Source organism: Durio zibethinus, chromosome 10 (assembly GCF_047325235.1).
Source record: "Durio zibethinus cultivar Kanyao isolate XHJ-2024 chromosome 10, ASM4732523v1, whole genome shotgun sequence".
NCBI classification, from domain to species: domain Eukaryota; kingdom Viridiplantae; phylum Streptophyta; class Magnoliopsida; order Malvales; family Malvaceae; genus Durio; species Durio zibethinus.
In genome coordinates, this window is record NC_143171.1 from 6,238,929 (window position 1) to 6,266,567 (window position 27,639).

The following is a 27,639-nucleotide window of genomic DNA, read 5'->3' on the forward strand; positions in this document are numbered from 1 at the left end:
GGTTTGGGCACAGTCAAAGAAAAGGACAGAGGTAAACGTTTAAATAGGGAAGAACGGGTCGGGTCGGGTCGGGTCGATTGGGTTGCATTTCGTGTCGGATCATTTTGATTTTAAGAAAAATTGAGTTGTTATTTGTTTGTTTTAAGTTTGGTATTCAGGTTATTCAGATTATCATCCAAAATTCACCTTGAAATTTCTCATCAAAATAGTAAATCACCATAGCTAAAACTGCATCATACAACAAAAATTTCTCAAACTATGAAGTCAATAAATCCCAGAGTTTCCCATTCTTTATCTTTGTTTCACCCAAACAGAGCAATAATCTCTTCTTCATTTTCTTCTGAAACCCAAACCCATGTACATTTCCAGCAAAAAACATTTTTCAAACCAAACAGCAAAGACAATCTATTAAACCAATTACACAATTTATGCAACCAAAAACGCTTAAAAGATGCAATTCAAATCCTCAATCAAATTGAAAAACCTCCAGCTTCTCTTTACTCAACTCTCATCCAGCTTTGCTGCCAAAACAGAGCTCTCACCGATGGCAAAACCGTCCACCAACACATAAAATTTTCTGGGTTTTTACCCGGGATAGTTATTTGGAACCGTCTGTTAGATATGTATGCAAAATGCGGGAGTTTGTCAGATGCCCAAAAAGTGTTCGATGAAATGAGTGAAAAGGATTTGTGTTCTTGGAATACTTTGCTCTCTGGGTATGCGAAAATGGGAATGCTTAAAGAAGCAAAGAAGTTGTTTGATGAAATGCCTGAAAGAGATAATTTTTCATGGACTGCCATGATTTCAGGTTATGTTCGTTTTGATAAGCCCAAAGAAGCTTTAGAGCTTTACAGAATGAACGAAATGAGCTTGCTTTCGAAATTGAACAAGTTTACCGTGTCTAGCATTTTAGCTGCTTCTGCTTCCATGGGGTGTTTAATTATAGGGAAGGAGATTCATGGTCGTATAATGCGAGCTGGGTTGGATTTGGATGACGTTGTTTGGAGTGCTTTAATGGATATGTATGGGAAATGTGGGAGCATAGAGGAAGCAAGGTCTGTTTTTGATAAGATGGTGGATAAAGACATTGTTACTTGGACTGCAATGATTGATAGGTATTTTAATGATGGGAGGTGGGAAGAAGGGTTTGAATTGTTTTCTCAGCTGATGAAATCAGGGATAAGACCTAATGAATTTACGTTTGCTGGTGTTTTGAATGCGTGTGCTGATAACACTGCGGAGGAAATAGGGAAGCAGGTTCATGGGTACATGAGAAGGATTGATTTTAATCCCTTTTCTTTTGCTGCTAGTGCTCTTGTTCATATGTACTCCAAGTGTGGAAATGTTGAGAGCGCTAAAAGGGTGTTTAATGGGATGCCTCAGCCTGATTTAGTTTCATGGACTTCTTTGATCACAGGTTATGCTCAAAATGGTCAGCCTAGTGAGGCTTTGAAGTACTTTGAGTTGTTACTTAAATCAAGTACGAAACCTGATCATATTACTTTTGTAGGGGTTCTTTCTGCTTGTACACATGCTGGATTGGTTGATAAAGGGCTAGAGTATTTCCACTCAATAAAGGACAGTCATGGATTAACCCATACTGCTGATCATTATGCTTGTATAATAGATTTATTGGCCCGATCTGGTCGATTTCACGAAGCTGAGAATATCATTAATAAGATGCCCATGAAACCAGATAAATTTTTGTGGGCTTCCTTACTTGGTGGTTGTAGAATTCATGGAAACATTGAACTGGCAGAAAAAGCTGCTCAAGCACTGTTTGAGATAGAGCCTGAAAATCCAGCCACCTACGTTACTATGGCCAACATATATGCCACTGCTGGTAGGTGGGATGAAGTAGCAAAAATTAGAAGGTCAATGGATGACAGAGGAGTGGTAAAGAAACCCGGTTTGAGCTGGATTGAGGTCAAGAGAGAGCTACATCTTTTCTTAGTTGGAGATACTTCTCACCCAAAATCCAAGGAAATACATGATTTCTTGGGTAAGCTTTCAAAACGAATGAGGGAAGAAGGGTATGTCCCCGACACCAAGTTTGTTCTGCATGATGTGGAGGAGGAGCAGAAGGAGCAAAACCTCTCATACCACAGTGAGAAGTTAGCAGTTGCATTTGGAATCATTTCTACTCCTCCAGGAACACCAATCAAGGTTTTCAAGAATTTGAGAACATGTGTAGATTGCCATAATGCCATTAAATATATCTCACAGATTGTTAACAGAAAAATAACTGTAAGGGATTCTAATCGGTTCCATTGCTTTGAGGATGGAAACTGTTCTTGTAGAGACTATTGGTGATTTAGACAAAACTTCATCAGACATTTTAACCAGGCTAAAAATGCTGCTGCACTTTGATGCAATTTTTGACTGTGGAAACTCCATTGCTTGTACAATAGAATAGAGAGTATTAAATGGTGCCACTTGAAGCTGATCAGGTATTCCTGCTTCAATAATACAGGGTATGTTTACTCAATACCTTGTTTCGTCAAGTGGATAAACGTTCTAATGATAAAATTTGTGGTGATTTTTCAACAATGATCATATTTGGCTGTGGGAACTCAATTAAATGTATTCTTTTGATCTTTTCTTTGTACTCTGAATCGATAGAAGTCACTTGCTTTACTTGGCTGTCTGTTGGCAGACCTGTTATTGGATTGAGCAGTTGAATTGAGACTTCTAAATGTTCAAGTCAATCTAACTTGTACTGCTCACGAGGACATTGGTTTTTGTACTTGGTTCATGCATCCCAAACTCTGAGGCGTTATGTTGAAATGGATTTTGAGGTACCTCCTGTCACCACCTGCTTTTCTGGTTCTTGAGTATTTTATGGAACTTAAGTTGTCCATGCTACCAAAATTTACTGTGGTGCTGTAGCTTCCATAATTTGGTTGATGACAAGGAGATATTTACCTGAGAGATCCGTTGAAGAGAAGCTTGCCGTTTTATAGTTTCCCTCATATGCCGATACCTCTTCCATAGTTCTGCCAAAGGGACCTTAGCAAAGTTATGAACTAGCTATGATGCATTGCTCAGCTGCACTAGGAAATTACTCCCATGATAATCTTTTAATTTGCCACTAGTCCTTGATACAGTTGCTTTCTTTCCATAACCATTGATAGGAGTGAGTTCCTGTAATTCATAGATGGACTTAAGATTGGTGGGCGTATCATGTGCCCTTAAAGAAGCCCAATATAGCTCTGTGGTAGCAGTTTCAAGAGTTCCTAACACCAGATGCCATTGCTACGTCACCCTAGCAAATTTCCTATAAATATTAGGAGCAAGTTAGAGTTCTTGGTTGGCAGAGTCTGATTTTTCACTTGATAAAATTTATAGGGAGTAATATAGATATTTTTTATTAGCCAATATATATATATATATATATATATATATATATAGTGAGGACGGAAATAACATCTCTGTATTGATCTGGTTGATTATTTGTTGTCTTGAAGTCTTCCTTTCCATTGATAATTTGTACTTGCACCTGTAAACCTAGAAGCAGTTGCGTAATCTTCGAAGAAAAAAGTCTGACTCAACCAGCTGTTTAAGCAAATAGCTGTCATGAGAGTGCTTGATTTTTGTTTCGGAATTATGTTTTCATATTTACATTGATCATGTCATTCCTGTTAAATCAATCCAAATGGTCTATTATGGCTTATAATCAACTTCATTCCAAATGTTTTTCGGGAAATTGTTAACTTTTTGAAAGCTGTGTTGAATTAAGTGAGAACCAGTAGTTTTTTCTTTCAGCTGAAAATTTTGAAAGCTTTTTCCTGCGGGAGTTTGATAAAATTTAAGAGAAGAACTAACAATAAGTTGTACAAGTAGAAAGAAAAATAACATTAGGAAAAATAATAACATGTTTCTACATTTCATGTGATGTTGATTACTTTTAATTAGAAAGAAAAGCAAACTTTTTATTAAAAAGTGGATCGCGGGTTTTGAAGATAAAAAATAGAATTATAAATATTGAAATTTGAACATATTTTAATTTTATTTTACATCTTTATTTTTAAAATCTTATTCACATATTTCCCTCAAACTTAGACTAGCTGTTTGTAATTCCCCATCTGGGGAATCCTCATAAACGATATTAGATACATAAAGATCCAAATAGGTAGAGACAGGACAATTTTCTTCGATTCACCCGCTGCACCCCAATCCTTAAATCGACTTTGATTAAAGATCTTATGACTAGCATTTCTTTTGTCTGTAAGAATTAGATCCAATTTCCCATCGAATTCCTTCAACTGAACTTCAATTCGTGTAGCATTCTCATATTGATAAATCTGCCACTCTATGAAGAAGAAATTCCGAACAGATGCATCCAATCTCACGAGCTTTTTGGTGTATTTGGGCTTCTTGCAGTAGTTCGAGCAAGCTACCCTGGAGCACTTATCAACAGTCTCCATTGCTTGATTCAATTGCGCCAACACCCTGTGAAGTTCATCATTTGGCAAGCCATGTGACTCTCTGAATTGACGTATCTGACTGATCTTCGGAAAGGCAGAGTCAAGGGTATATTTGAGATCGTTGAGAGTCGATTAAAATCTAAAATCTGTCACTCTTTCTTGTTCGATGACTTTTAGTAATTCTTGAATTGCAATTCCTGAAAGTGCCTCTAAAGCCATATCTGTAACCATACTTTTTGCCCTAGGAACCTTTTTTTATAATGGAAAATTAATTACTTTTAAGATCCACGAAGTTACTCTGCCGCCTCTTCAAATTTACTGGACCGTGTCCGAGGATACTTTTCCCACGCACTTTTGGTTTTTATAAACTGTTTAAACTTACAACTTCAACAATGTAGAAGCCACTGACGAGACTGGAATACTCAACCTTCTGATATTAATTGGATTCTGGAGCCAAGCACACAGCCATAATACCAATGATCCACCTTGCCCATATCAGGCCAAAACCGTCGTTTATTTTGGCACATTCCAGGCGACCAAGATCCAAGCTTCTCCATAAAGGAAAAACAATTCATGGTCAGATCCCCACCGAACATCATCTAAATGCAGTCCCATGAAACTTCAACCTCTGACAGACAGGTGGCTAGCAGGCTGTAGGCATCAGTATCACAGGCACAGCCGATACAGCGTTAAAAATGCTGTAGCAACAATTCTTGGAGGTACACGAGTCAAAAATTTTTTGGAATACAAAAGATTATTAATTACATGAGTTGAAATAATCAAGATTTTTTTTTTAATTCTTTCCAAAGGCTGTTTTTCAGTTCTTTTTGGCCGTGACATAACCTTCGTCGGTTCGCTTTGCTACTTCAAACCTTGTCTTCTCGCAAATCTTCCCCATAGCAGGGCTAGCTAGTTGCATGATACTGCTGTCTGATTATGTTAATTCGTTGTTACTGAGTAAGAAAATGTGAATGAAAAGCAAGAAAGTATTGGAGAGGCACAATATAATTTTCTAACTTTTAATTGGCATTTTGTAGTGTGCCATCCAAGAGTGAAAGGGTCGACACGACAGATAGACAAACAATGAAAATGAAAGTATATGGAGTTAAACATGCTATGCTATGCGCCTGCCATGAAATCCGGCTCTAACTAATAATAAGAGAAATTTACCATATACAGAGTTTGTTTTGACATTTCTAAAGATGGGACGGGTAAGACTAAGCAAATTGGGTGCTGCTTGAAATTCGATTTGATTTCACCTCAGTTTGCAAGTTCAACCTCGAAAAGCAAATTTGTTTTTGAGTTCATATTAAGAACTCGTGCAAGATTTTGTTTAAAAAACTTGATTTGGGCTTTATTAGTATAAACAAGTTCATACTTTAAATTTAGAACATAACAAGCATTTAAATAAGATGTTATCACGACTTTATTACTTTTATTATATAAAAATTTTAAATATTAAGGATAAGAAAGATGTTATCCAATTTTTTTTATATCTTTAATCAGTGGATTTTTTTCTCAACAAATTAATTGATTTAATTTGTAAGAATTAAATATTTCACTTATAAGATTTAAATTCGATTTTTATTGTCAACAATAAACAATTTGTAAATCTAAAATAAATCTTTATTAAAATCTACTACTTTGGCGCTGAAATGGGATAGCCTTTCATCACCTAAGAAAAAAAAAATGCTACAGCCTCACAAGAAAGAACAGAACAGAACATAAACAGTTCTGTTCAGACCAGATGCAAAACAAGGAAAAACAACAGTACCAAGTGAAACTGATTTAGTTTTTATTTTTCAATCTAGCCAATTCGACCGCTTACGATATTTACAGTCATTTCCTCAAATTATTCATCTGCTACAACATACAAGTATAGTCAGTTTGGCTTAAAACAAAAAGGAAAAATAAATTTATGAACTGGTCATTGTGATAAAAGAAACAAAACAATAAGCTTGGCTTGAAACCATGAACAATGATTGGTCAGTTTTCTTTTCTTTCCTTCCCCGTCTCTTCTTCTCTTTTTTGACAACCTTGTACTTCACTGTCTTTAATTAACTTCTCATCAATCAGCTCACAATATCTTCCTGATTGCACCTTCATTATCTTGCTACACTTCTTTATCTTATCCCTGTGCTTCACATATATCACCGGAATTATTGTAGCTATCATACCACCTGCAAGAAACATAAAAAACCCATGCCAATGAGGCTTTGTTACAATGGTAAAGAAGTGAACATTGAAGCATGACAGAGTCATGTTATAGATTGATATTATTACCTACAAAAAGAAGAGTTATCAGGTCAATGAAGCTTCCGATGTGGGAAAATAACAATAGCCCTGCAACTGTTCTTCAAACACAAACCATTCTTTCTGAATGGTCACATGAACCATCCATCTAATTGTTTCTTCAGTTAGTGTTTGAAGAAAGTTTGCCATCTCCCTAGCTGTCTCCTCGGAGATTTTGAATCTAGACATGCTTGCCTCTTCTAATGAGAAAAACAAAGAAAAAATTGAATCCTCCAAGTTACTATTCAAGATTGGGGTTAATGTGGGTATTTTGTGTGGCTTCAAAGGTCGAAGCAAGGGTCGACTTAGAATTTTTAATGTGGAATTGAATAAATTAAAGAATAACGGGCACATGCTCCTGAGGATGATTGGACTAAATTTTAAAGTCTAAATCTCTCTATTTAACTTATAACTAAGGGTAAAATTTAAAACCTCTCATAAAATTATTATTGTGATTATTATTAATATTTCTAAAATTATCACTGCTTAAAATTTAAGTGGAAGAAAAGAGAAGTGGGTCGTCTAAATATTCCGTTTACAAATTTTTTATTCATTGTTTAGTGTCAACAAGCTTCCCCATGCCCTTTAATAGGGTAGAGTCCTAAGTTTGGAGGCTATCATCCATTGCATGAAAAACCACAAAAAACTGTTTTATTACAAAAAAGAAAAAGAAAAAAAATTACCACTGATTCAATATATTTTAATGAAATATGTAATAATCCTCTAATTAAGTTTAAAATAACTTAATCAACAATATAAAAAATAATTTTACTTTCATATTATACAAAAAAAATTATAATATAATAAAAATCTCTTCCTATCAATCATACAAAGGAAGCATAGATATAGAAATTCATTGATATTGATGTCACAATTTTGATTCCCATGAATTAAACCTTATGCTTTGTGGCACAATGTGTATTTTTAAAATATAAAACTCTCTTTGTCATCGGAAAGCAGCATAAAGAGAAGATTCTGATTTCTAATCAACTATGAAGCGTAAACTGATAAAGCTTCAAAGTGTCTTTGAAAGTTTCTCTGCCGTTAGATTATTGACATTTCCAAAGTCTAGTCTATAATGGGTTAGACTTGCTCTTATTCTTTGTGCGCATGGAATCTATTCTCATCGTATGCTAATTTCTTTGTTTGCAAAAAGTACTGCTTGAAGAGTAGAAGTTTTCCTTTGTTCCGAAGGCTTTGTCCTATTCCACCTGAATTTACCAAAAAATCATTTCAAGGAAATTATACTATGCGTGCGGAGCGCACTTATTTTACATGCTCTCTGATAATCAGCAAAAAGGCCGTTTCTAGGAAAAAACAAAAAAGCAAATGATAATCATAAAAAAAAATCATTGCTGTTGATATGGGGAATGATTAAACCAATACGGTCGATCAGTTTTACAGTGTAAAAGGCAGCATAATACCGAATAAATTCTCTCGGCGTTCCAAAATCACGTGACTCGACTTCGAAAATAATCCAAATCAGGTATATTTAAGTAAATTAAGTTCCAAGTCCTGAGGTTACCAAAAAGGTCAAATTATTCCACAAATAATACTAAGACAACCACAAAAAGGAACCAATCTTATTATTTACTGACAAAGTTATAAGATTACGATAATTCTGATATTATTTATTAAAAATTATCAAAAATTTAATTTAATTCATATCAGTGAAAATATAATTAAACAATCAATTAAATATATAAGAGATAATAATTTAATGTGATTTGATTTAACCGATTTATATTCACGAATGAAAAATAAAATTTACTAATTGTAAAAAATTACAAATATGTAAATCAAATCAAACACTCATAACTAATACTCATAAACTCTCTCAATATCTTCTAGTCCTATTAAGTATTTTCAACCAAAATAAACATATACTTATATGTACTTTTAACACAAATAAATACATACCCATATGTATCTATTCATCATACCCATGTGAACTATTTTGGTCTCTTCTAGTTTACTCACAAACATACAAACATACACACCATAAGACATAAATCTTCAGTAGTCTTATAAGGTGTCTATCTCATAAACCCTATAATTCTCTTATTTTTTTTTATATCTAATGTTATAGAGACTTCACTTATTTATAAGCATACAAACTTACCTATTAAGAATCTCTTTCATTTTAGAATTTTTTTCTACAAGTCTTCTTACCCATCAAGTAATATTTAGCTAATCCTAAACAAATCTCTTATAGGATTTGAGTCACTATTCTTAATAATCTTCACCTTGACTCAAATTTTATCAAATCATCTAGCTTCATGCTAGACATGCTTGACTCACCAACAATGAAAGTCTCATAATCATCTTTTCTTGTGTGTCTTCACACTTCATATAAATCAATCTTCAAAACACGAACTCGAACTTCTTCTTTGAATCAAGCTCTTCTAGACATGCTTTTTCCCATGGCTTGAACTTTTAGCTTTGATACTACTTGTTAGGCCAAAAGGCTTCAATTTAATCAAGCCAACAAAAGCATACTCAAACAATCAATCAAACACACAAGAGACAATAATTTAACGTGGTTCAGTCCAACCGACCTACATCTACAGATGAAAAATATGATCCACTAGTTATTGAGAATTACAAATATATAAATAAAATCAAACACTCATAACTAATACCTATAGACCTTCTCAATCTTTTCTAATCTTATGAAGTATTTTAAATCTAAACAAATACATACCCATGTGCATATTTTCAACACAAACAAACATATACCCATATGTACCTATTCATCATACATATATGGACCCTTTTAGTCTCTTCTAGTCAACTTACAAATATATAAACATATACGCCTATAAGACATAAATCTCTAGTAGTTTTATGTGGTGTTTATCCCATAAAATCTTATAACTTTCTTACATTTTTTTTATACCTAACCCTATAAAGACTTCACCTATTTATAAGCATACAAACTTATCTATTAAGAATCTATTTTCTCTCAGATTTTTCTTTTACAAGTATTCTTGTCCATCAAGAATATCTAGCTAATTTCAAACAAATCTCTTATAGGATTTGAGTCACTATTCCTAACAAAAGCAACCACCTCTAAACCAGATCGTATTTCTCTTGTTCTTTTTGCTTCTATAAGATATTTCCTTGGAATTATCACTTCTTCTTCCCTAAAAAATTCTCCAATGCTTTCTTCACTGTTGCAAAACCACTTTATTAATCGTTGATCAACTAAAAATGATTTTATTTTTTTGTTAACCGATTCGTTCAACTCAGTGACTCATTTAAAAGAATCGCATTTGGTGTTGAGGTTCAGTTCGGTGATGTGGTCATGAGTTTTTCTTTTTTTAGGCATAGAATTGAAAGCTAAAAGTAAAGATTATATAGGGCAGATATAATGGTCGAACCGACTATGGATATGCCGATCATGCACGATAGTGACCGTTACGATTTTGTTTGAGATATTAGGTCGAAAAGTGTTAAAGTCGTTAGACTTATGAGAGATAAGGTCATCAAGGAGCTCATTCTTGTCAAGTACATCGAGAGAGGCGAAAAGGTCAGTGATGTCCTTTTTCATTTGTTGTTGTTTTAGTCTATTTATGGAAAATGTCTTCTAGTTATACCACTAAATTTTTTCTATATACCTTTAAAAGTTTCATCCAAAAATATCCACTTATCAATTTTAACCTTTAGTAAATGATAAAAATACCTTTAATAGTTTATACATAAAATACATCTCGTATTTTTTGAAAATGGATTTTTGAGTATTATATTATGGTATTGAAAATTCATTTTTGAGAAAGCAATATAATTCTCGAAAATAGATTACTGAGAATAAAACACATCTCTCAAAAATTCATTTTCGAGACTTATATTACTTTATCGAAAATTGATTTTTGAGATTATAATAAAACTTTCAAAAATCTAATTTTGAGAATACATAAAATTTTTTTTAAATATGCATTTAATTATAAACTTTTGATAACAAGAAAATTGAGATCTCTAATCTTTAGACCATTGAAAAATATCATCAATAAACTGACAAATTTGACATTAGGTCTGGTGGCTAAAAAATTAAATACTATCAAATTTGCCAATCTATTGTTGACATTGTCAACAAAGGGCGTTCAAACTCCAACCTATGAAATATTTAAGTATGACAGTAGAAATCTCTAATTTTTTGGTCAAGCATTGTCTAATAAATAATATTCGCAATATTTATCCAATGCTAACAAATGCGTATTTGTAAAAAATCGCTAATTGTGAAGAGTGCTTGTGCAAGTGGCTGCTGCACTATATGCGATCACTACAAGAAATCTAACATATAGTGACACTAAAAAAAGCATCGGTAAAACCTTAGAATCCTTCAATATAGCATTATAAACTATATATTGACGGCTAAAATGTGTATTTTGATAAATTTTTAATCATCAGTATATCTCTTATCTGTATAGACCTATACTGACAGTTTTTAAGGTGTTGAAATAGCTCGCAAAGATATACCTACGGTGTAAAATCGTTGGTAAAGGTATATTTGTTGGTATAGCATATGTTGTGTGTTCCACTGTTATACTTTTTACCACCAGTTAACACCTATTAGTATAGACTTGTATGTTTTAATTTTTTTTGCCTATACCGATGATTATTGCTTGTCAGTATAGCTTTTACCTACACTAATGCTTAAAGCCCATCAGTCTATGTAAAAAAATGTTTTATTTTCTCACCTATGCCAACGGTTAGTGCTTGTCAGTATAGACTTATATATTTTAATTTTGTGACCTATACCGACAGTTAACGCCTATCAGTATAGACTTTTAATTTTTCTTATCTATATCGATGTTTAGCATCTATCAATATAGACTTGTATTTTTTAATTTTCTTACCTATACCAATGGTTAGATATTGTCAGTATAAAGTTGTATGCTTTAATGGATATACTTATACCGATGGTTAGAGATTATTAGTATAGACTTATATGTTTTAATTTTTTTATTATATTTTATGACTGTTAGTATCGCCTGAAATATTTGTGTTAGTATAAATATTAAAACATTGGTAAAATTTTTTAAAAATTATATTTTTAATTATTAATATTAATTTATTTATAATCATAATATGATATGTTTTCATATAAACAAAAAATAATAATAAAGTAAAAGATATTTAATAACATCACAACTATAAGTAAATTATTTATAATCCATAAACTTAGTATAAGTGAAAAACTAAAGTCATTGTACCAAGTCTGATAAAACAAACATCAATAAAACAAACATAGATAAAGAGTTACACCACCTCACCCTAAAAAATACAATTATAAGTTTGCACCACCAGATACCTAAAGACCTTTTGATCACCTTAAAACTTTAATAATAATTTGAACAAGATAATCTTAAAAAATCTATAAACGAACAAATAATTGTAAAACCACCTTAATAAGAAAAAACATATATGCACCTATTACAAGCCTTTTTCAAAACCAAAATATTTTAATTCATACAATATATCACAAGTCTTGAAAAAGTCAACAAGTGTTGCTACATCATATAACTAACAAGCTCAATGAACCTAGCTCACTAATAGTATTCAATATACTAATCAAGCATCACAAAATACAATAGTATTATTTCAACAAAGTGTATAACATCCAAAACAAAACCAAATCCCCTTACAAACATAATGTTCGTAATAAATAAACAACTTTCTAAAATAAATGATCCCATCATAGATTTCTACAAAGAAGCATTTATATAGAATAAAAAAAATCCAATTAGAATTCTTGTAAATTATCTTATATATACAGAAGGTAAGAAGGTAATCATCTATTCATATACTAGTAGAAATAATTTTATAAATATCTTATTCATTCACATATGCAGAAGGTAATCATTCATTTATATACTAGTAAAAATAATATTATAAACATCCTATTTATTAGTGTAATGCATGAATGAACAATAAATAACCTAATTTATATGTGTAATCTCCTCATTTTTGTAGTTTAATTTCAAATAATAACTTAAGAAAACCAACCTAAGATTATATTAGTCAACAGAACTATCAATAAACAAATATTTTCACTATAACATTCAAATCTATAACTACAAAGCATGTTTACATCATAAGAAAGCTTTTTCAAAGAAAAACTAAAAAAAAAGGCAAGAAAGCCTTTTAAAGGGAAACATAATAGGCTTTAAATCATATTGTAATTTAATGATTATGGGAAAAATAATGGGTAATGTTTTAAGAACACAATTACATTATTCAAAACCTAGATTCAAAATTGATTTTGGTATTCTATCTAAGAAACAAGTATCAAGTAAAGCATTTTCATATATATATATATATATATCATGTGATAACAAGTTTAACATTTTCATTTTCATTAGGTTGATGACTCGAATTTGAAAAATGATTATTTTCACATATGATTTCTGGAGCACTACTAGCTTCAAGAACCTAAAAATAATTCAAAATTTTTTTTAATAAGGTTCAAGATTCATAAGCAATATGACAATTTGCATATATATAAACTAAAATAGATGTTATATATACCTCTTTATTCACCATGTGAGTAACAGTATTCAAGATATCCATATTTTCATTAGAAAATTATCTTTTAAGTACCGTTAAGACATCATTCAAAGTTTTTTTCAAGTCTTTAATTTTAACTTCAACTTTGGTACCTTTTTTTTATGCTGATCCAATTCAAAAAATGAAAAACCATATTGTTTAGATGAAGTAGATACTGTACCCATGCAAGGAACACGCCTTTTTCTCTTTGATCCTTTAACTTTTGAATAAACATCATTTTTTCATAAACTCCATTCAGAATTAGCACTAGTTTCACTCAAACCTTGTTTCATGAGTTCTTAAAATTGAAAACAAACATTTTAGTATAAAGAAACAAAATGTAAGTAAAAGCAAGTAAAAACTAAATTAAATACCATAATTTCAGCAGTCTTGTCATTCACAACACTTTCATCTTTACATGTATGAGAAAGAATATACACCTCAGTACGTGATGATAAAATTTCATCAATTTTTTTTTCTATATAGGTACAATATTAATTATTGTAATGACAAAATCATACATATAGAAAATAAACTTCATATTCATTTAACTGAGTATGACAAGAAAAATTGATATATGTACTAAGATTTGAATGATCATCGAGAATGATTTTGTTCCTGTGCAATGAGGCTCATCTAATTTTGAGCGATTTGTTTTGTTTGTCTCACTTTGTTCCTTTACACAAATGAATAAGAAAAGATATATTATAATAACTTTGTAATTATTATCATAGTGTTAAAATAAAGTAAATAGTATCTTTTGTAAACATTTACCTTCGTTTTATTAGTCAACTAATGTGCAGCAAGAAATAGGAATTGAATTTTGTTTACTCAAGAATCATCAACTTTTATAGCCATTTCCTTCAGTGTCTTCTGTTTATCATAAAATTTAAATTTCAAGTCGTTCTGCCATTGCCTCCACTTAGCACCCATGTTTCTTAGTGCCTAAGACTTAATTTTTTTTTATATATTTCTTCATCAATGAGCTCATCAGAATCAAATTTATGAAATTCAAACTTTGACTACAATTTGAAAGAGGTAATGGGAAAAAATGTCAATACATATTATATGAATTGCTACTATTAACTAGAAACTAAAAGATTATTGTCATGGGATTAGCTAGCAAACAAAACATTACCGTATTGATACTTCTAATATTTTTCACATTTTTTTCTTATCATCTAACATTTCATGCCAATTTTTATAATTAATTGGTGCAAAGCTAAGCATTCTCACCATGCTACTAATGAATCGAGTTGAAGAGTAAGATTTATCATCGATAGGTATAGTATCATTATTGACCTTAACAACAACATGCTTCCCTTCTTCCAAATCCCAAATATTACCCATACGTGTAGGACCTTAAGCTTTTTTATGTTGAATATTTCTTACATAAAAAAATTACGTACAAAGAAACCAGTTAATTCATTAAAAATTATATTTGTACAATATTATAACACATAAAGAATTGTACTAATAGAATATATTATTTTTATACATAAATTATATTCATCTTGTTCATCTTGAACTTCATTATTTGTAGATTGAGAAATTAGTTCTTGAGATTCTTGTAGAGGCTCATGTTGTGAAGTTTTCAGATCTACAAACATATGTTGTTTTTTAGATTGTATTTGCAATTGAGAACTAGAGGCACGATTTGCTCTAGTGATATTCAATCATCTATGCTTTGCCATTTCAAGTTTAATAATATACAATATATTAGTGAACTATGTTTTACATTACAAAAACTTAAAAATAATTTAAACTATTACATAGAATTAAAAAATGTCCACCTTATTGTGTTCATTTATGAAATCTTTTTCTACATGCTCATTTTTTATTTCTGGTATGACCTCAATTTGTTCATCATCATCTTCACTTCTAACCTAAATTGAAGTACCATGTGTGTCATCAAATTCAAAATGGATTTCTCCATTCTCTTTCTCTCTATATAAGGATGATTCATCACCTATATCAAATACATCTTTATGTTTTGCATGCTTGATAATAACCCAACCATTATATCTTTCATCTTTCACATAAAAAATTTTCTTAGCTTGTGATGCCAAGATAACAAGATCATGAACCAAATTAGTTTCACTATGAGCTAGATGTAAAAAATTCACAACAGTGAAACTAAATTTATCCTTTTATGTATTCTTCACTGGCTTTTGACGTGAAATTTATCCACATCTTATCCATAGAATGTAAGATGATTTGCTCTAGTAATAAAATTATATTTAATTTAAAAACTTAAATTAAAACAATAGCATTTAATTTAAACACTAAATAAAATTTGACTATATAAGCATAATGTAACATTTTCATTAAGAATAATATTTCAGACGTACCTATATAATTAAACTTATGTATTTTCAGGAGAAGCACAACCAAGATCAGTTTTGGTTGAATAAGTAAGAGTGAGGTAAAGGATAAAAGGAAAGTAACTCACAATTGCAAAAGGACAAAATTTGGGCAACTTATAAAAACTTGTAAATATGAGGAATTTTTACAAGGAAAACAAAGTTTTAAAGCTTGAAAATTTAAACAAGGACTTTAGCTACAAAGTTAAAAAGATCAAAGGCGAGGAAGAGTGAGACGAGATAAGCTTCAAGCGAGGTAAGGATTGAAAGGTAAGGTAAGGATGGTGAGAACAAAATTTTCACTACTTTTGTTTCAATAAGTTTAGATTTTTTTATAAAGGTTTTCATTCCCAAGATGTGGGAGCATAAGTTAAGGATGATGGATTATTGAAGGTATTTTTGATCAAAAAATACCTTGAATAGTCTCTAGATAGGGGATTATTCCCTTTAATTTTTTATGAAAGGTTATTTGAGACGTTTTATACCAAAAACACCTTTAATAATCCTTTCATTTTTTAGACAGGGAGTAATCAAGGCATTTTAACCCAAAAAATACCTTAAATAATCTCTTATAAAAAGTTAAATAAGGTTATTGAAGGTATTTCTGATCAAAACACCTTGAATAATCCCTTTAGATTTTTTATAAGTGAATTATTGAAGATATTTTTGGTCAAAAATACCTTTAATAATTCTTTTCAATTTTTATGATGGGATTATTGAAGGCGTTTTTAGCCAGAAAATACCTTGAATAATCCTTTATAAAATATTGAATGCGATTATTAAAGACGTTTTTGGCTAAAAATACCTTGAATATTTCATTGATTATTCAAGTTATTTTTGGCCAAAAACGTCTTATATAACCCATGAATTATTCATTCATTAGGGATTATTGAAGACATTTTTTGTCAAAAATACCTTAAATAATTTTAGCCAAAAACACCTTGAATAATCCATGAAACATCGATTCATTGGGGATTATTGAAGGCGTTTTCTGTCAAAAATACCTTCAATAATTGTAAATTTTTTTTTGAGAATATTCAAAGCGTTTTGGCCCAGAAAATGCTATGAATAATCCTCTTCAATTTTTATGATAGGATTATTGAAGGTGTTTTTAGCCAAAAAATACCTTGAATAATCTCTTACAAAATATTGAATAGAGTTATTGAAAGCGTTTTTGGCTAAAAACACTTTGAATATTTCATGGATTATTCAAGATATTTTTTTTGTCAAAAATGCCTTTTATAACCCATGAATTATTCATTTAGAGGAGATTATTGAAGGTGTTTTCTGTCAAAATCGTCTTCAATAATCTCAAGAGTTTTTAAAGAAAATTCAAGGTATTTTTGCCCAGAAAATGCTTCGAATAATCCCCTTTAATTTTTATGATGAGATTATTGAAGTCATTTTTAGCCAAAAATACCTTGAATAATCACTTACAAAATATTGAATGGGATTATTGAAAGTGTTTCTAGCTAAAAACACATTGAATAATTCGTAGATTATTCAAGGCATTTATCGCAAAAAATGCCTTCAATAACCCATGAATTATTTATTTAGAGGGGATTATTCAAGGCGTTTATGGTAAAAAATACCCTGAATAATCCCCTTCAATTTTTATTAGGAGATTATTGAAGGCATTTTTGCCTAGAAATGTCTTGAATAATCCGTAACAAAGTATTGAATGGGGTTATTGAAGGTATTTTTGATAAAAAATATCTTCAATAATTTAAAAATTATTTAAGGCATTTATCACAAAAAACACATTCAATAACCCGTAAATTATTCATTTATAGGGGATTATTTAAGATGTTTATGACAAAAAATACCTTAAATAATTCATTTCAATTTTTATTAAGAGATTATTGAAGGCATTTTTGCCTAGAAAATGCCTTGAATAATCTATACCAAAATATTGAATTGGGTTATTGAATGCGTTTTTAACAAAAAAACACCTTCAATAATCTTCTTCAATTTTTTAGATGGGATTATTAAATGTATTTTCTGTTAAAAATACCTTTAATAATTCGTGATTTTTTTTTAGATTATTCAAAGTATTTTTACCTAGAAAATACCTTGAATATTCCAATAAAAAATTTGAAGGCATTTTTTTGATAAAACACATTAACTGATCATTTTTTAAATTCATTCCCTTATCTTGAACTTTGGAATCCCAAACTACTATTATAGAGAACGATTAAAAGCTGTATTGCAACCAAACCAAAACCCCAAAACCCATTTAGTTTGCCTTTTGGTTTCTTCATCTCTCTCATCACCATTAACCTTTAAGAACTCAATGTCATGCACTTATATTTTTACTGGTATGTCCTTATTTTATTTTTTATATTATTTATATTCTTCGATATAGGTACCTTTTTTGTCATTCCTTACTATATATATATATTTTATTCATTCCACCATCACTTTAGTCATCTAATCACCTTTCATTGCATGTATTGTGTTTCTGTGTAGTGTGGTTTAAATATTGTGGTTTGTTGAATGGTATTGTAAAAATTGTGTGTATTTTTTTACTCATCATTTGTTTTGCATGAAACTCTTATTTAAGGTTGGAATCATAGTATGGCTTATACTCGTAAAATACTATTAGTTTGAGAATGTTTTACGTATATTGGAGTAGTAACTATAGTATGATATTGGTTGTATTTTTATTATGTACTGTGTGAAATTTAGAGAGATAGTTTGGTGTATTTCTTATAATTATGATCAAAATTATAGGTATTATGGAATTTGAAGAACATACTTATCTTGTTATTGAACATGAAAAAGACACACTTGTAGTGAAAAAAAAAAGTAGAGGGACGAAATAAACAAATTAAAGTGATTGACACAAAAATTCATGTTGAATTCAATCAAAGTAGACAGCATGTGTTTGAGGGAGCTGTCAAGTTGGCTAGTTATATCGGAGTGGTAATTCATACTAGCATTTTTATTACGTACCATAATTGACGACGAGTTCCTGATGATCTAAAGGATCGTATATGAGAGTTGATTGTGGTATGTTTATTCAACTATTTCATAAAATTTGTTAAATGATCATTTAATTAAAATTCAATATGTTTATGCTAATTATGTTAAATTTTTTAAGAACGGTTCGACGTCTCAATTGAGTGTAAAAAATTTGTGTTACAGTCGGTTAAAAAAATATTTAGAGACTTTAAAAGCAGATTGACAACCCAATATATTTTACCATTCACTGATCATGGTGATGTGTTGGTTATTTCACCTTCATCTTATGCAAATGTTATAAGTTATCAAGATTGGATGATTTTTGTTTGAAATCAGCTATCGGAAGATATCGAAAGATTTCTTGGTATGCATACCCATTACAAAAAATTATTTATAAGATTTTATGTAATATATTCGATATTTTAATATGTGATTTATGTAATTTCTTTCATTTCTAGAAAATCAAAGAACAATGAACGAACATTCAGGTCAAACAAGTATATCATCATCGGACATCGAGAAAAGGTTATGCACATGTCAAGTATGAGCTTGTAAGTATTCACACACTTATTTTATACTCATAAATGAATATTTATGAACATTTGTTTAATAGATTCTGATTCTTATATAGCGATAATTTATTAAGAATTAGCTAGTTCTGGCACCAAAGTTTCTAGATGAAATGTGTGAAAATAAGGACATCTGTGGAAGGATGGATCATTTACAAATGAAACAACTGAAAAAATGGCTAAAAAGATTATATGTATAACTGCTCATTATATCACATATGATTGGTTTTGTGCTTGTATGCATGATTCTGTAGTTGTATAGATTTGTTGTTACAGCTCATCTTATTATTGTCTTTTAGGATGATTATGCTTCTAAATTTAAATCTGATGAATTGCCAACCTACTATGGTGAAGATCTCTTGTCTTTAGCATTATGAACGAAGAAAGACGTGGTCGAGTTCGTAGGGTTGGTATATTTATGTTGCCATCAAAGTTCTTTAATAATCAACCCAAAACCCTTTAAATGATGAATGCACAATATGAAGCAATCATTGAGCAACAATAGCAAAGACTTGATGACCAAGAGTAATACCTGAATGAGCAATAGCAACGACTCACAGTTTTGGTTGTGATATTGGCAGCAATGTAGCCTAATATGCCTGTAGGCTAGTTGGATAGCATCATTCAGCTAGGACAAACTTCAGTTGCAAGTCAGGTAGGTAACTTAACCTTTGGTGCTAGCCATGAAGAATGATTTTGTTTATTTACTTAATATTTATTTGTTTATTATATTTATTGATTTAATTTTAATACTTATATTTCATTATATATTATAGCATGATGTTGGGACTTAGAGTGTGACATTTGCTTGGGCTACAATTGATGTGTTATCTAATTATTTATTTGATCATTTATTCAGAGGAAATTGCATTACCGTTGAGTCTGAAGATGGGTTATTTGATCATCTATCAATTTTTTACATTAGTGGGGATGAGATTAAGGAATTTTATAACCTAGCTGAAATATCAACTACTAATATTATTGCCTATATGAGGTATGCTTATAAATTTAAACATGTAAAGTCAATATGTATTAATCTATATTAGGTGTATTACTTACTAGTATTATTAATTTTATCATGTAACTTTCTATATAGAGAGATCAAGGTGAGACAAATGATCTATAGATTCAGATTCATTGACCCAAATATCATTAGTGAGCAGAGTGACACTGTCATTTTTCATGGTTGTCATGTGACTCAATGCATGAAAAAATGAGATGATTATTATTTGCTCCTGTATAATATTACGTAAGTTATATTCATACAAATAATTATTCTAATCTTACCCGAATCTGAGATGATGCTTAAGCTAAGTATATCATTCTTATTAGTTTGCAATTGTCATTGGTGGCTTATTGTGATTAATATCCATTTTTTTATGCCATACTTATTTAATTTTGCTCAAACAATGGCAATACCTAACCCTGATATTCAAAATTTTATAAAGAGGTATTACATGTTATTATATTATTTTTTATTTTTTCATAATTACTTTTATTTTTGTATTAAGTAATTTTTTTCAATTTAGGGGAATGTCTGCAGTTGATAAGAAAGTAAAAATAAATTAGGTGTTATTACTGGTAAATGTTAAATTTATTCTTTTATGCTGAGTTTGTTTAGATAAATGTTTCTTAAACCCATTAAATTTATTTTTCAGGTACCTCATCAACCAGTATATACTGAATGTAGATATTATATTCCTCATTTTATGAGGGAGATAGTTTTATATGATTTTATGACCACACCATTCAAGGTTAGTATTAATTTCATAAAATTATTATATCTTAAAAAAAAAGCTAAATTATATTCTTGGTTATTAACATTTACTTTTGATTTTTTTTAATGGGAAAGTAAAGGAAGCTTCACGATAAATGAACTTGATGAAGTCTGTAAAGAATGGTGTGAATATCTATTATTTTTTACTAAACCTTGAGGTTGAAGATTGTTGGTTGGGTGTAAATACATGCATTTCATTTTTTATAATGTCTTTAACATGCCATGTGAAAAGGATAATTTAAGTTTCTAGATTGGGGTATTGGTTTAATATTATTAGTATATATTTGTTTTATATTAATTGGTAGCTTATATGATACACATATATTGAGTACAGTTATTCGAAAAAACTTTATTTATATGGTAATATTATCAGTTTTAAATTCAGATGTGTGGTTAATTTATTAAAATACTATAATGTCATAATATAAATTCCAAAATATAATTCATAGTATCACATATATAAACCAAATATTTTTCTTGGTATAAACCTACAACTGACTTCCATAAACATCTCCAATAATCATCTTTTTTTTTTCTTTTTGGATTATTCAAGGCATTTTTGTCAGAAAATGCCTTGAATAATCCTTTAGAAAAAATTAAATATTTATATGAATATATTTATATGAACATAGAAAAATATTTATATGAATATAAATACTACTATATATTTAAATTATTTATAATTTGACTTTTGATCTAGAATAATTTTAAAATTTTATGAAACCATGTTAAAACTGAAATATTAATTAAAGGCGTTTATGGCCAAAAACGTTTTGAATAATCCCGTTCAATTTTTTTGACGGGATTACTAAAGGCATTTTTAGTCATAAAATGCCTTGAATAATCCCTTACAAAATATTAAATGGGGTTATTGAAGACATTTTTGCCCAAAAATACCTTCAATAATCCCATCAGCAAAATTTTTTGTATGGATTATTGAAGGCATTTATGGACAAAAACACCTCCAATAATCCTCTCCAAAATATTTTGTATGAATTATTGAATGCATTTTTAGATGAAAACGCCTTCAATAATCCCTTTAATAAATTTTTATGAAGGATTATTGAAAGTATTTTTGACCAAAAATGTCTTTAATAATCCCCTCAAAAAAAATTTTTTGTATGGATTATTGAAGCGTTTTTGGACAAAAACGCCTTCAATAATCCCCTTCAAAATTTTTTGTATGGACTATTGAAGGCCTTGTTGGTCAAAAACATCTTCAATAATCTCTTTTCAAAATTTTTTGAATGGATTATTGAAAGTGTTTTTGGCGAAAAACGCGTTTAATAATGTCATGCTATTTTTTGTTAGCCAATGGTTTTTTTGTTTTGAGCCTATATTGATGGTTACGTTAATAACCATTAGTATATAATATATTTATACTAACAGATAGTAATATACCATTAAAAAAGTTTATTTATACTAATGGTTAAATAAAATATTGGTACAAGTATGATATATTCTAACAGTATTAAAAATTCGTCAATAAAAGTGTCTATTTTATTGATGAAATTTAACCATCGGTAAATAATATATATAAAAAATTTTATGTATGAATTATTGAAGGTATTTTTGGCCAAAAACGCCTTTAATAATCCCTCTCTAAATTTTTTTGAATAGATTATTGAAGGCGTTTTTGACAAAAAATGCCTTCAATAATTCTATTCAATTTTTTGTAAGCTAATAGTTTTTTTTTGTTTTGAGCCTATATTGACGGTTACGTTAATTACTGTCAGCATATGGCATATTTATACTGATAGATAGTCATATATCGTCTATACCGACAGTTAAATAAAGTATTGGCATAAGTATGGTGTATTCTAACGGTATTAAAAATTTATCAGTAAAAGTCTCTTTTACTGAAGAAAATTGACTGTTAGTATAACTAACCGTTAGTATATAAAAATTTTTTTGTAGTGGATCAGGCAGTCACACTCTATCCCGTATGGTGCAAGAGCCAATTTGCATAAGTGCATCTTCACATTTAGCAATTCCTCTTAGTTATATATATCTGTCAGAATTGCAAAAATATTGTAAATATTATTGAACGAATAGTGCTTAGTAGCTGAAAGATTAAAGATTTCTATTGACAGATTTGTTCTACCAAGAAAACCAAGAACTCCGAGCTTTTCGAATATAGAGATCTGAGAAGCCTTACATCTTCTCGAATATCCATTTTCGATGAGACTTAAGGCATCTCAAAAATATATATGTAAGAAGATATGAAGCTCTTCGAATCTCTATATTTGAGAAGCTTTGAGGCCTCTCAGAAATGGATTTCTAAAAATTTTTAAAACTTCTCGAATATCCATTTTTAAAAAGTTTCAAAGCTTTTCGAATATTCATTTTTTAGAAACTTGATTTTAGGAAGTAAAGAGAGAATAAGAGAGAAAGGGTAGGAATGAAAAATAGAAAAGTGAGGGATTGGGTGTATTTAGTACAAATAGAAAAATGAATTTTGAATTTGAAATATATATAGAAGTGGGGTGTATATAGCATTAAATGGGGTGCATTTAGAATTCTCTTTTATGGAAATAAATTCGCGTGGATAATTACGGCATTTATTGAAGATAAAGTTTTCTATTTTTGGATTTTTAATTTTTCTAGGCTGTGGGAATTTATATTGGGGGTTATATTAAATTTGTTAATTTTGGAAATGTTTTATTTGATTTTTCAAACTTTTTTAATAGTTAATTTATAATATTTTCAGATTAAAATTTGTGATACCTTGTGTTATACAGAAAGATGAAAATGTTCAAAGAGAAATTATCAATCATAAGTCATTGAGGCATCCCAATATTGTCAGATTTAAAGAGGTAGGGTTTATACTGACTTTTGTATAACTTTTTTTTTTTTAAAAATTGAGGCAATGTTTCAATCAACTATGGAAAATGTTACTCTAGGTTATTTTAAGGCATTGTAATCGAATATGCGTCCGGACGAGAGCTTTTCAAGCGAATTTGTGCTGTTGGTCGATTCAATGAGGATGAGGTTCATATTCCTATGTTTTACATATATTTTCAATCCCTTTTTGCTTGTTCATTTGTTTTATTTCTATGTTCATTGTCTTGGTGCAGGCTCGCTTTTTTTTCCAACAACTTATATCCGGTGTTAGTTATTGCCACACAATGGTAGTTATAATTTATCCATTTATTTATTTCTGAAATTGTATTATGTGTAACCTGATTAATTATTTTACTCATGAATATGATTTCTTTTTCTTGTGAAGCAAGCATGCCACCGTGATTTAAAGTTGGAAAACATTTGTTGGATGGAAGTCCAGCTCCTCGGCTTAAGATATGTGATTTTAGGTACTCCAAGGAATAACTTGCTGGAACCTTTGTTGTTATCCTATCATTCAATGAGGTTAATCTTTCTACTTTTTATATCTGAATCATTTAGAATTATGTTCTTTGGTTAGGTTGCACTTATTCTAGATTGTATTATAATAATTATTCTTAATTTGGTTAAAAAATCCCATGCTCATTTGTTTCTTTCCTGGAATTAACTCTGAGTTATTTTGGTATATTTGGGGGAAATGGGATGCGACTTTATAGGTTTTTGGTTCAGAAATATTTTCCTTCGGCTTTCTAATAATTCTTATAGTTATGTAGGACCATTTTCATGTTTATGTGTTTGATTGTTGTTGTTCTTAGTCTTCAGTTCTTCATTGACAACCAAAATCTACTGTTGGAACTCCTGCATACATTGCTCCTGAGGTACTACTAAGGCAAGAAAATGATGGCAAGGTATATTTACGAGATAGTTAAAATTAGTTTAGAATGTCAGTTTACAATTCACATGCAATTCCAATTTAAGACTTAAGAGGTAAATGTTCTACGGGCTGGTAACTAAGTTCTAGTTGTGTGTTTGGGTGAAATGACATCAAATTGATAGTTCTCACCCCTTAGCTAATTTAAAACTACAGTTTAGTATTCATAGCCTGTGGATGCCAATTGTAAAAAATGCTGGATGGAAATGATCCTTTGCTGCCTAGGCGGTCCTTTAACTAGGAAGGCATGGAATGGTGGTAAATCATTGGTCTGCTTATGCATAATGTGAGGATTTGTTGGATGGATCTGGTTTAGTTTTGTGGAATGAATTGTTGATCGTTTAAGCTCTTATTGGTTAAGTGTTGATGGTTTAAGTTTGGGGTTACTTACACCCTTTTGACTATAGCATATTGCTAGGCATGGCATCAGCATGCGACTTTAGTTTCTTGTTTATTTAATGCGGTCAGCTACAACAGGAGAGTGAAACCCTAGGCAGTAGTTTATTTCTTGATCAATAAGAACAGGTCTTATGATTGCTCTTTTCTAGACTCTTCTTAATTATTTATTACGTCTTGTGGGCCATCTTAGTGCAAGGAAAATATTTGAAAATTTTGCAATATCTTGAAAAGAGCACCAGAGAGAGTTAGCATCACCTATGGTGCTCTTTTGTCCAAGTGAGTCATACTTTCGTGCATGTTGATGTTAGAATATGAAAATTAGTAAAAATGAGTTAATGACTTTGTCTTGTGATGTCAGATTGCTGATATATTGTCATGCGTGGTTACCTTGTATGTAATGCTGGTTGGGACATTATCCTTTTGAGGATCCTGATGAGCCAAAGGACTTTCGAAAGACAATACAAGTATATCACTGGATCTTGTTATTGCATTAGTCTCATTTTCTTCCCCAAATAAATCTATTGGCTCATGTCTTTGTTGGTACATGCAGAGAATTCTTAGTGTCCAGTATTCCATTCCTGATTTTGTCCAAATATCTTCTGAGTGTTGAAATCTGATTTCAAGGATTTTTGTTGCAGATCCTACAGCTGTGAGTAGTTTCTGCTTAGTTCTTACTGCCAATTCAACATTCATCCCTTGATTTTTCAATGCTAACTTGTTTTGGCACATGAACATCAAGAAAGTAAAGAGAGAAACTTATGATGACAAAGGGAGTGGCCTTTTTGCTTTTAGTGGTAATTTTTAGCAATGACCTTGATTCCAAAGTGATTTAAGCCTTCTGATAATGGATAATTTTGTGTAACAGAGAATTACGATTCCTGAAATTAGAAATCATGAGTGGTTCTTGAAGAATCTCCCTGCTGAGCTGTTGGATGAAAACACAATGGTTAGCCACTTTGAGGAGCTTGATCAACCTATGCAGAGCATAGATACGATCATGCGGATAATTTCTACGGCCACCACTCCGGTTGCTGGAGCCCACGGCTTAAACCATTACATGGAAGACAAACTTGATGATGAGGACATGGATGACCTCGATTCTGAATCTTAGCTTTATGTTGGTAGCAGCGGCGAGACAGTCTATGCAATGTAATATGAAGAAGACAGCTTCTCCACAATGGTGCAGTTGTTTTGGACATAAAAGTGTGAAGACAACTACAGAGAATTTATGGTAGCGTGCCTGTTGAAGTATCGGAGAGACTGTAGTGAGTTGCACAATGCTGGTCTCAAATTGTCATGGTCCATTGAGTCCATTATGTTCATAGCATGAAGCCTTATACAAATCATTGGCAGAAATTGATATTTAATATTTCTTTACAAAGGGGCGATCACTGGGAAAAGATTCTATATGCTGATCATCTCGCCAACTTCCACGTTGAACTCCTGTTCATTTGTATTTTGGCATTGGTCGTGAACTTCTTGCTTGCTTCTGTTTTTTGCAATTGAATATATATGTCTACTTTATGTAATACGTGTCTTTTAAGTTTTTACATAGATTTGGCAAATTTTTGATCTATTCTGAGTCTGATTCACAATGGAGGAAGCTGCCCTCACTGAAATCTTAAAAACTTTGCCTATCAAATCTTGATGGTGAAATTCATTTAGCATTTGACAGTAAATTTGATTATTGTTCACATTAAAGCAAATACTACTAAAAAAGGTAGTTTTAACAATGCATAATGTCATTACAAAATTGTAAGTTATTGTTACTAAAATCTTTACGCAATGAAAAAAGTTGTTGCAACATCATTGTTTGTACTAAAGTTGCACTACAAGAAAATGGCATATTAGAGGCAGTTTTGTAGCGGTCATTCACTTATAAACGCTGCTAGCTTCCATGTTTTTATAAAACATAAGGCGTTTATTATCAAAACACCACTAAATTTTCAAATAGCGGCGTTGTTACTTATAAACGCCACCAAAGACTTGATATCAGCGACGTTTCTCGACTAAAACGCCCTAAATAATCCTGCCTTAAAATTTTTTGTGAATACTAAAGGTGTGTTTTTGGTAAACAACGTCTTCAATAATAATTTTAAAAAAAATTGTATGAGATTATTGAAGGCGTTTTCTACAAGAAACGCTTTTAATAATTAGACCAAAAAATTTCATTAGCTTATTGAAGTCATTTATGTTAAAAAATGCCTTCAATAAATATCATATCAAAATGTTTCGATCGTATGGATGTTAACCATAAGGTTGTAGGTTCTTAGCAAAAATGCCTTTACCAATTGTTTTAAAATTTTGCAAAGATTATTGAAGGTGTTTTTTACATAGAAACACCCTTAATAATCCATAGAAAAAATATGGAGTCGATTCTTGAAGGGGTTTTTGGTCGAATTTGCCTTCTATACTCCAATCAATAAATTTTTGTTGTGATTGTTAAAGGTGATTTTTGTCAAAAATACCATCAATAATCCATAGCCAAAATTTTGAACGGATGATTGAAGGCGTTTTTAGCTCAAAA

The 27,639-nt window shown here is 30.5% G+C and overlaps 1 protein-coding gene and 1 pseudogene across 3 annotated transcripts; both read left to right on the forward strand.

Annotated features, from left to right (window-relative positions):
- The first annotated feature begins 59 nt into the window (after nucleotides 1-59).
- Nucleotides 60-4,714, forward strand: LOC111291814 (Pentatricopeptide repeat (PPR) superfamily protein). Of its 3 annotated transcripts, none has more exons than XR_016345671.1 (2): nucleotides 60-2,798; nucleotides 4,384-4,714. XR_016345671.1 is itself a non-coding variant. In XM_022883861.2 (2 exons), exons 1-2 carry the CDS (start codon nucleotides 259-261, stop codon nucleotides 2,311-2,313), a joined length of 1,962 nt encoding a protein of 653 aa, XP_022739596.2. In that variant the 5' UTR covers nucleotides 60-258; the 3' UTR covers nucleotides 2,314-2,706. The 3 variants fall into 3 exon arrangements, 1 of the variants encoding a protein (XP_022739596.2); XR_016345672.1 differs by lacking the exon at nucleotides 4,384-4,714 and having other exon boundaries at nucleotides 60-2,474; nucleotides 2,657-2,706; XM_022883861.2 differs by lacking the exon at nucleotides 4,384-4,714 and having other exon boundaries at nucleotides 60-1,417; nucleotides 1,511-2,706.
- A 5,393-nt stretch (nucleotides 4,715-10,107) lies between these two features.
- LOC111291937 (serine/threonine-protein kinase SRK2I-like) lies at nucleotides 10,108-26,386 on the forward strand (annotated as a pseudogene).
- The last annotated feature ends 1,253 nt before the right edge of the window (nucleotides 26,387-27,639 follow it).